This window comes from Malurus melanocephalus, unplaced genomic scaffold (assembly GCF_030028575.1).
Source record: "Malurus melanocephalus ecotype Western Australia unplaced genomic scaffold, MMel_1.1 scaffold_106, whole genome shotgun sequence".
NCBI classification, from domain to species: domain Eukaryota; kingdom Metazoa; phylum Chordata; class Aves; order Passeriformes; family Maluridae; genus Malurus; species Malurus melanocephalus.
The window spans coordinates 5592-15973 of record NW_026623338.1 but is presented as its reverse complement, the minus strand read 5'-3'; the positions used below and the strand labels follow the sequence as shown (position 1 = coordinate 15973).

At 43.4% G+C, this 10382-nt stretch overlaps 1 protein-coding gene across 1 annotated transcript in view; it reads right to left on the bottom strand.

Annotated features, from left to right (window-relative positions):
• The window catches only part of SLC22A18 (solute carrier family 22 member 18), a 58024-nt gene extending 49668 nt beyond the window's left edge, over positions 1-8356 (bottom strand). Inside the window, exons 1-4 of the mRNA XM_057369231.1 lie at positions 7871-8356; positions 6400-6497; positions 4253-4398; positions 3328-3460 (exon numbers count right to left, since the gene is read on the bottom strand). Coding sequence (XP_057225214.1) covers positions 3328-3460; positions 4253-4398; positions 6400-6497; positions 7871-8044 — 551 coding nt within the window. The 5' untranslated portion in view covers positions 8045-8356. The remainder of the gene's footprint in view (positions 1-3327; positions 3461-4252; positions 4399-6399; positions 6498-7870) is intronic.
• Positions 8357-10382: the final 2026 nt, after the last annotated feature.

Here is a 10382-nt window from a genome sequence, read left to right as displayed (position 1 = left end):
AAAAAAAAAAAAAAAAAAGCAGCAATTCCCTACTCCAGGCAAACAAGCTCCTTCTTCTCTTCCCCACAAGGAAGAAGGATAATAGCACAGCCAGGAAAAAAAAGGCAACAAACTATCCCCAAAGCCTGCTGTAATCAAAAGAATAATTGCTCCAAGAGATTTAAGCCTACAGCTGAGTCACTAAAATGAAGAAATGTCTCCATGTCCATAGAAAGAAAACAACTCTTGGATCATACAGTAGAGATCCTCTACATCCTCGTTAGAAGGAAAGAAAAAAGAAGCCAAATGTAATTAATCATAGTCCCAGAAGAAAGGACGAAATCTCTGTAATTAGCTACCTAGACTCATCTTTCCACTTCTGAAAACTAATCCAGCTGCCTTCTTTCACCTTTCACCCACAGTGCTGCCACAAAAGTCTCCTGCGAACACCAAASCACCTGTGTGCAGGGGTGCACTCACCTGCAGCAGGTGGTCCCACAGCAGCTTTGCAGAAAGCATACAGGRAGGGAGAACCTCTGCAGAGAGCAGAGCTCCTTTTCTAAATCACCTTTTGTGCATGAGCTGTTAGGGAGTTTGCACTCTCCAAGAACCTGCGCAGACCTCAGCTGAACTACAGGAGTTATTTTCAAGCAAAGTGTTTTACCAGAAAACATCAATAATACAAAAAAACGAAGTATATAAACATGAAAACACTTTCCAAATGGTTAAGATTACAACTGCTCGTGTTAATAAATTGGCTTATACCTCATCCTTGGGTGGTGAAATCTGCCTGAACAACAAAGTTTTGGAAAACATGGGCRGAAAGTGTATCACATTAGAGAGAAGAAGAGGAAGGGCTGGAGCTGGCAGCTACAGCTTAAGAGCAGAGATGAGGATCTAACATCCAAAAAAAGCCTATGCAAATCAGAACAAGACATTCAACCTCCCCAGGGCTCCCTTAATAAATAAGGGTTGACAAATATTATTCCAACAATGCAAACAATAGCAGACCAGCTCTTTAGGTCAAATACATCAATGGTGAGCACAATGCAGAAGAAGAATACCAAAATGACATCAGCTGAGGAACTGAGACTGATTTCTACTCCCTCTTCTGTATACAAAGCACTGCTAACATATGAATGAATAATGCTGTCAACAACAGATGGGGAATGCTGGCCAGCTTTGTGGTGAGGGAAAGCAAAAAACAGAGTGGACAGAAATCTCCAGCTTCGCTCTTCCATGACACAGCAAAAACGCTTCTTTTCAACAGAAGGTGATTGGGTCATTCTTCTGGGGGGAAAAAAAAAAAAAGTGGAAGTGATTATGCAGATGCAAGTACAGCTGGAGCCTTCCCGTACAAGTGTGGGAAACGGAGGGATGATCAACAGGCAGCCTGTGGGATGCAGCAACAAGGCCAAGGAGCCTGGGGCATGTCCATAWTGCAACACCCACTCCTTTCCCTCCAGGAGGGGCCACAGACACTGAACAGGCCATGGGGACGCTCTGGGGGGTGCTTCGTGACAGAGCTCTTGTCAGCTGAATTCCTGCTCACCACAATATCAGACAAAACACTAAAGCCCAGTAGATTGTTGCTCTAATCTTCGAAATCTGCCAGAGGAGCTGAGCACGGTGGGGTTTGGCTGCAGCAAAGGTTGTTTGGTTTCTCAGCCTGAAGCTGCTGTTTATCAAATCGCATGGGCCCTCTGTGCACATCAGAGCGCTCAGGAGGGAGCTGCCAGCATGGCAGAGCTTGTCCCTTGCCCACAGAAATTCCCATCGTCCTTCCAGGGGCACGCACAGATCCTCACGGAGAAAACCAGGGCTGCTTTCCCCCAGCCCTGCCATGGGAGTAAGCGCCAAAYCCCCTGAGGCGGCGGGAGCAGCGAGCCCAAGGTGCCCTCCGCAGGATGCAAGGGAAACAGCTCCTGAGTGGGAAGGCCGAGAATTCTCCACGCCTCCAAGCCTTCCTTTCCCGTCATCACGGACAAGGTTCGCTTTTCTCAGCGTTACGCCTCAGACACAAAGTTTAAGGTCCAGCAGCTTTCAGAGYGAGCGGGGAGTCTGGAAGCCTCCCGTTGTCTGACAGCACCGAGCCCTGACATCCGCAATCCACACGGCCTTCAAGAAAACGTGTCTGGAGATTCCCTCCTTCTGCCAGTTTTMTATAAACCTGTGACTGATGCACACGCTGGAAAGTGAAACCCCATGAATTTCTGCTAGATAACAATGCTGGTTCTATGTTGATGCTTAAATATGGTCATTAATATATATAACCGAAGCTGAGAACTGAGGTGACCTCTACTTTCAGTTAACACAAAAAGGGATACTGTATTTGATTAGAAATAATATTTACTAAAACCAACACTCAGMCAGCAACATCTATAAATGCTTTTACATGCTGATCAGTTAATATTATGTGAGTCTCCAGTTTTCATTTTATGTGAATGTGGGTCCCACATCATAATCCAGTGTGTCCTGTGCAAAACACCCAGGAGATGTATCACCATACACAGCTCACAGAGCTTACAGCACTTGGACAAGGATGAGAGCAATTTTTGCCCTCTATCCTATGCTTCAGAGTTGTTTTGACCTGAATCTGCAGAAGCAAGTATCCAAAATAAAAAGAAGTAGAGCAAAACAAAAGCTTGAAAGTTCACAAGGGATTTTTTTTTCTCCCACCAGAGCAATGCTGGGGAATCCTCCARGAAGATTACAGCCATGTGCACCTCTCTGCCTGCAAAATTCTCTGACACACCATACCTTTTGAGCATTTCTTTCCCACTGCAGATTGTAAAGGAAGGTGGCAACCTGCTATGATGTGCCAGGCCATGGAAAGCAAATGTGGAACTGTCAGGTGTAAGCTTCATCATGCTGTGACAGGGCTAGACCCTCTCACTCTTTTCCCCCACTTTCCCAAGGTCTTGCTCCATACTGAGCATCCCCCAAGGACACCATTTTCTCCACAAGTTTCACAGTGCTCACAGAGACTGCCATTTCTCTATTGTACAGTTGCATTTCTTAAAAGCAGGCTATGCCACRTGTGCTGCTTTTGAGCACACTCAGTTCCAAAGACAAGACAATCAGGAGAAAGACTTCACATCACAGAATCCACTTCTCAAATCAGCTTGTTTTTAGATATATTTATGTCAGCAGAAGGTGAGATTTTCAACAAGAAAACAGTGGTAGTATTCTTTGTAGCAGCACGGAAAGCAAAACTTTGAGTTCTGCTACAGTCCTCTACTGCCACCAGGAGTAAGATATCATCAAAAGCGGTAGGGCAGCAAAATATCCCTTACAGCTCCCTCAGTTGGTGCAAAAAAATCAAAACTGAACAAATGGTCCACTCACCCAAATTTGGTGGAGAGAACACCTCCCAGGGCAGAGCCAGAAATGATGGCCACTCCAAAGCAAAGGCCCAGCTTCCCCAAAGCACCAGCACGCTGGGAAGGTGTAGTCATGTCTGTAATAACCTTCTGAGCACCTGCAGGGGGGAAAAATATCCCTTAAAAAAAGCTTACAGGGTCTGAGCAGGTGCTCCAGCAGTTCCCGTGGTTTTATTGCTAAGCCATTAAGAACTTTTTGATTTTTTGGGGCTTTTTTTTCCCCCAGTTAAAACTTTTATGTCTGATTTCTGGTTAGAGGCAGCTTTCCCAGCTCACAAGTTTCATACTCTGCATGGAATAGAGCCACGAAATAAGCACTATTGCTCACCTCTGGGASCCCCACAGTCCATCAATTTTGAACACAACAGCCCAYCAGTCATGAGAAACAGAACCATTCAAACCCCTCAAATAAACCACAAGAGGCAACAAGCATTATCAACTTAAGTCCCCTTGTATGATTTACATGGACTTCTGGTAGCCAAAGTTTATGTCTTTTACATGAAAAATACAGGAAATTAACCAAAACAGAACAGCTTGGTGAGTAATGGGAGTTATTTTTGTAATAATGTTTAATTTTTACCAGTATGCTCATTTTATCAGGAGAAWTAGGAAATTTTATTTCCTATAAAATATTACCCATGTCTGGATGGTCAAGGCCAAACAATATCCTCAAGATTATACAGGAAAATGGACCTGGAAGCATGAACTACTAAGCAGTTCTCTCCACAGCCAGTATACCTGCTGCTTCATGTTCCCACCATTTCATCCCTGAGGAGCATTACACATTCCTCCTGCCTTCCTTCATGCTGACCTCCAGTAAAATGAGCAACAAGAGGTGGCTCAGGCAATAAAAGTGATTTGAAAAGCTGCTYATCCCTGACTGACCTTACCTGGTATCCCATGCATGAACACTCCTGGCAGCCTGGAGAGGAAGAGGAGGGGGATGCTGGTGGAGAGGGACATCAGCAGGAAGAAGACACTTGCAGATGCACAGGAGAGAATTAAGGCAGCTCGGGCACCAAATTGATCTGCAAACCTGTATGGAAATGGCACAAGGCTGTCAGTTTTCTACTTAGGATTTAAAAAAAAGTTCACGAGAGTAAATCAAATTTGCTTCTATTTGAAGGGGAAAAAACAATACCACAACAAAGCCCACTAATGAATAATTAAAAACTCCCCAAGCCTCAAAACACAAACAAGAAAAARCACAAGCCAGATCAGGTTTTGACCCAGCTCCAACTTCTTGCTGTAATTCAACTGCAAAATACTTATAAAGCTTAAGYTGGACAAAGTCTGAGAGTAACACAGAAAGGGTTCTGAGCACCTGGGACTAAGATGACCATAAACCAGGCCTTAGAGTTTCTCATTGCAATTCTTCCTTCCTCCATTTTATTGAAGCTGAATATTACAGATAGCAGAGAAACAATTACTTTGAATAGCAATTAGTTGTGCTCAATCTAAGAGGAACAACCCCCTAAAAATGCCARGGTTGGTCTACAAACAGAGCTAAGCTTAAGTAATTAAAAGGTTTTGTGTGGAGGGAGAGGTACAGGTCCAAACTTCGCTGTTTAATGTAAGCCAGGGAAGTTTACATTTGCTGTTTGCAACCTAAAGACCACAAATCACTACACTGTTGGTGTGGGTTTTTTTTTTTGCTTTGTAACTTAAGAGTAAAGACAGTGCTTTATCTTCTCATGTCTGTTTAGGAGCATCAAACAATGAGAACATGGAAAACTGGGCTAAGCAACACGTTCTCTTATCCCCCTTCTTCCTATTTTCTATCTAATCTACCCTTACACTGACATCAAAGCAGTCTCATGTCKAGAAAAAATCCTTTTCATCTCAAATCTACATTGCAAATTTTGGCTTCAATCTGGCAATAGACACCTTCAGTTCTGGACAGATTCTGGTGTGCCATTTTCCCTCCCTTCAGCACTGATTCTGGGTATTACAGAATGACATGCGTGGAGAAAACAAGATTTCTGATGGCACCAGACCCAGGACAGAAATACTAATCTAGGTTTGTGTACTAATAGAGCAAGCATTAAAAGTGGTCTYTTTGCACCACTCCATCCTTAGAAATGCATTTTCTGCCAAGCAGTACTGTAAAATCAAATGCTGCTGTTATTTATTTTAAAATGTGTCCCAGGGTTGAGATGAGATCCTCAAAGTGCCACACTCCACACACCASAGGATCCCGTAGAGCTCCCAGTCTACATCAGCCAGAAAAGCAAATTCCATGCAGGAAAACTGAAACACACACCAGCTCCCTATCCGTTTATTAACTTGGAGGTCAGTAGCAGGATCAAGAAGAGAAGTTAGATTGTTAGATTTTAGTTTCCTAATACTGAATTAGACACCTCTTCCAGGGTTTTATTTTTTCTGCTCTTTGGGAATGCATTTTCCCACCACTCAAATTTTTCAGGGCTATTTACATTTCATTAGGAACAGGAAAATGTGTTCCATGGGCTGAGAAGGTAGAAAACCCGAGTCTTTTCTACTCTTCTTATTTTGATAGCTGAGTTTATAGATATTCTTAAAAGATTCTTAGAAGTTCTTAAAGGTCTGTGCAAGTCTAAATTTGTATTCAACACAGATGCAGATTCAGATGAAGAAATGAAACAACCTCAATTATTTTCACTGACAGCTCTACTTAACATCATTACCCTCCTTTTTTTTTTCTTTTTTTTTTTTGTTTCCCCATCACAAAACATTTCTAAGGTTACAAATGGCTATAAGACATTTTTAGGATTAAGCTGTTTAGACCAGGACTCTGAGGATTCTGGTGCTTTAAGTCCATTCCCAGGATATTGTTACACTTAAATGTGTGTCATTAAAACACAGCTAAGTTAATATGAAGGCTGCTTTTATGCTGCAGTATTTCTAATAATAGCATTTATTTTCCCCTTGCTCATTATGAAATCCTCAAACATTTCAACAGGACCACAAACCAGAACTAAATTATTTTTATGAAAGTACAAAAATGCCTGGCTTTTTTCAGTTATGGCAAAGGGTCATGAGAATTATTCTCACTTACCTTCCAAAAATGTAACCTCCCACGAGCTGGAGGAGACCAAAGGTTGTCTGGAGGTAGCCAAACCCCACTGAATCCAAACCTAGGCTCTTTGCCAAGTACTAAAAAAGAAAATAAAACCAAAAAAGACAACACATAAATGAGAAAGAAGCATGCTATATTTATGAATAAACAGCTTAATGTCTGCATGGAAGGGACCACAACCTCAAATAACCACTTCCCCATCCCTATAGATGAAATGCTCATTGGGCCAGACACTGGCTGCTTAATAAACCCCAAAAGTCTCTGTCCCACACTCTGAAGGACAGGAGGATGTGATAAAACCATCAATTTTGCACCAGATGACAAGTCTGCAGCACCATTGACCTTTGCAGTTCAACACAACTGAACATGTTCAACAACTGCTAAGGGAGATGAGGGAAATTTCAAGTGCATTCCTGCCTCCAGACTCTGCACCTGGAGCAGCCCAAACACCCTCTGAAGATGACTGTGGAAAAGTTGTGGAGCTGTTGTTCTAACCAAGTAAGCCAGAATCAATGCAAGTACAACATGGACAAATATTACCTTTACCGGACGGTACACCACAACTTGAGCTTGCAAAAACCAATGCAAAAAAAAACCCCAGATGCAAACCTTGAAGAGCCATAACAATTTGTTTTTTTTTTTTTTTTTATTTAAATACTGTATATTTGAGGGACAACTATTTCTGATTCACGTTTTTGTTGTGTCATGGTTTTTTTGAGCCTGGAGGTGTGGGGAGACCTTATCTGTCCCTGCAACCACCTGAAAGAGATTTGTAGCCAGGTGGGGTCAGTCTCTTCTCTAGCCAGGGACAGTTTAGATTGGATATTGTAAAAAGTTTCTGTACAGAGAGGATTGTCAAGCGCTGGAACAGAGTATCCAGGGAAAGGGTGGAATCACCATCCCTGAAAGCACAAAAAAATGTGTAGATATGGCACTCAGGGACATGGTTTAGTGGTGGACTTAGCAGTGTTAGGTTTCTGATCGGACTCAATGACCTTAAGGGTCTTTTCCAACTTAAAGTACTCTAATTTTTAAAAAACAGGCAGAAGAGTCCAGTGAATAAGAAGCAATGAATGCCACCAAATTGGTTAATTACACACTCAGAAAAACCTACCTTTGACCTGAAACCTCTGCTCCCTGATACCTGCTGAATGGGGCACTTACACTCCAAGCAAGAAGACACAAACTACATCAGCCTCACCCAGAGCCCTCAGGCCAGGAAAAGGCTCTAAGCGTTGCTGCAATACACAAAATAAACCAGCTTTTATGGCCTGGCTGTACCCTGGACAGAGACACAGCCTGCCTGCTTGGTAAGAATACCAGCTATTCCTTCCAGTATCAAGAACACCTTTCCTTTTCCCTGCTAGAAACAATCTTCTGACCTTGCTGGAAAGCTACAGGGCTTGGCACTGAAGGCAGTGTGCTGTGAAGCAAGAGAAGCCATACTCACAGGCATGATTCCCATCTGCATGAAGAGACAGGTCAGGTCCAGGGCTGCAATCACGTAGACAACACGGATCACTTGTCCCCTCTTGACCTCTCCCAAGCGGTCACTCTCCCCCAGCGTGTCATTCTTCATTGCTGAGGCTTCTTCCTCACCTTCAGAGCTGGTTTTTGCATTCATAGTGCCCACAGAATGACTTGTTGCAGGAAGGGCTGGAAARTGACACGGAGGCACTTCCTAGCTGTGAATGTGAGGCGTAGATAAGGTGCAGAAGTTGTGTGCACAGTTCAAAGCTTACAGTGTGAAAGGTGCTGACCCAGCATGCCACGGATTTGATTTTTCTTTCTTTCTTTTCTCCTCTTCCCTTTGCTGGGCAGGATTAAAGGTAACCACACGTCAACCCACGGATGGTGTTCTCCAGCCTGGTCACAGGTGGGCTAGTGCCATCACAACAGAGATCAGCTGGGGCGTCCCAGGGAAGCGAAAGTGAACATTGCCCCAAACAAGAGCACGTGATAAGCTCTTCAACCCTGTTAACTCTTTCACTTCTGTCACTTTTACCGCCCCGGCAGCTCAGAAGAGATGGCTGTTTTAATTCTTCATGAAAGGCACTTTGCTTTTATTTTTGGTAGTTGCGTGTGAAGTTTGCAGCAGAACAGCTATTTCCAAGTCCAGTAGGTTTGTACAGGTCCTGGAACAAACATAGGTCTTCATGCAGTTAGAGCCCCTCTCATCAAAACCTTTATCTGAGCCATTTCCTCTCCTTTTTCAGGTGCTGCCAATTAAAGGTAATTCTGAACTAGCAAATGTTCACATGTGACTTCACTCAGATTACCAGCCAAGTCAAAAACATTTTAAAAAAAAAGTATTAAATCCACACAAATCATGAGGCTGACTGCCAGCTGTGGAATGAAATAAATAAGACTCATTTGGCCTTTGGGAGTTTTGTTGTTTGCATGCTTGTTTGCTTAGGGTTTTATTTGTTTGTCTGCTTGCTTGTTTGCTTGGGGGTTTATTTGTTTGTTTTCTTATTCGTTGAAGCCTGGAAGTCTGGTTGAGAATTATCTTCATTTTGAAGAGAAAAAGAAGGCAGAGATTCCAATGCTCTGACTTTGTACAATTATAGGACTTTTGGAAGGAAGGGAACTGAAGATCTCATCCACCCTGCTGCTTGAAGCACATTAGTTCAACTGTGGCTTTTTCTAGGCAAGCTTTGAAAATCAAAAAGAAAACAGATTTGTCCCTTCTCTAAGTATGTGGGAAAGAAGTTTTTCCTACTGTCCAATCAGACTTTCTAGTGCTGCACCTTGACCATGTCATCCAGTCCCTCTAATTTACTAACACCTCTGCTCAGAAACAGTCTTGACACTCCATGGAGGCTGACACAGACACATCAACCCAGAGACACACACAGATGTCTGCTAGCTTGGCTCTGGAGTGGTTGTCAGAGCTCTAGGATTCCAACCAGGCCTAGGGAGAGCGATCAGTAGGATCTCTGGGCACACCTTTTGTCACCACCGAGCCCTGGGATTTGCTGAAGGCTGCCAGGCTCTACCTGCTGGCAAAGGAGGGGGAAGTGCAAAGGTTAAATCTGTCACCAGGGTTGGGTACCATATCGCTGGAGATTGCACAGAAACAACCTTTACAAACTCAGAGTGAAAAAAGGACCTTTAAAAATCCCTTTCCTACAGCAATACCAGCACTCAAGCAGATATAACTCACAGGACCCTAGAATCTGTATTTGTTGCTGAAGAAGGATGGTTACACAGCATGTATCCCAAATTAGCAAATCAACATTTGGTTCATCTCAAAGCAAAACAATGGACTTGCCTGCACTCTGAATGTCCTTCAGCACAGTACCAACATCATCACTCCCTGGTTTGTGCTGGATAGGCACAATGTACAAATTACCATTGAATAGAAGAGTAAAATTAATGACAGAACTCGGTTTATGGAGGTTTTGAGACAAAAAAAGTGACTCATGCAAATGTAATGTCAAAGAGAGCTTACAGGAAACCTTGCTGACTTGGACTTGAAAAGCATCAGTATTTTGACTGGTGAGTTTGTCTCAGCAGGAACTGAAAACAGATCCCAGCAAGGCGACTGAGGAAAGCAGTGATTTGCACTCTCCACCAGACAGGAGCCTCGTCCCGCCAGGGCATGCAGAGCAGACAGCTAGCCAGCCACATGCTCTCCCTTGGATCTGGCTTCTTTTTACTGGCATTGACAAGGGGAATGGAGTAAAAATCACCCCTGAGTTTAATTTCCAGTCTCTGGGGCAAAAGGCTCAGTGCTAAAAGGCAGGAAATTAAAGTTGATGCCTGGTGTGGAGGTGTCCATGGAGAACAAGCTGTGATCATCCTTTCCTGTACACCCCTGGATGGTTTAGCACCCAAAACTGCTCCTTAGCATCCCAGATCTGGCATCAAGTAAGAAACTTGGCCCAAACTTGGCAATCCTCTTCTAGCAATAGTCTCCTTGGGCAGGATGATTTATCTCCCCACCCTGGCACTTTGGC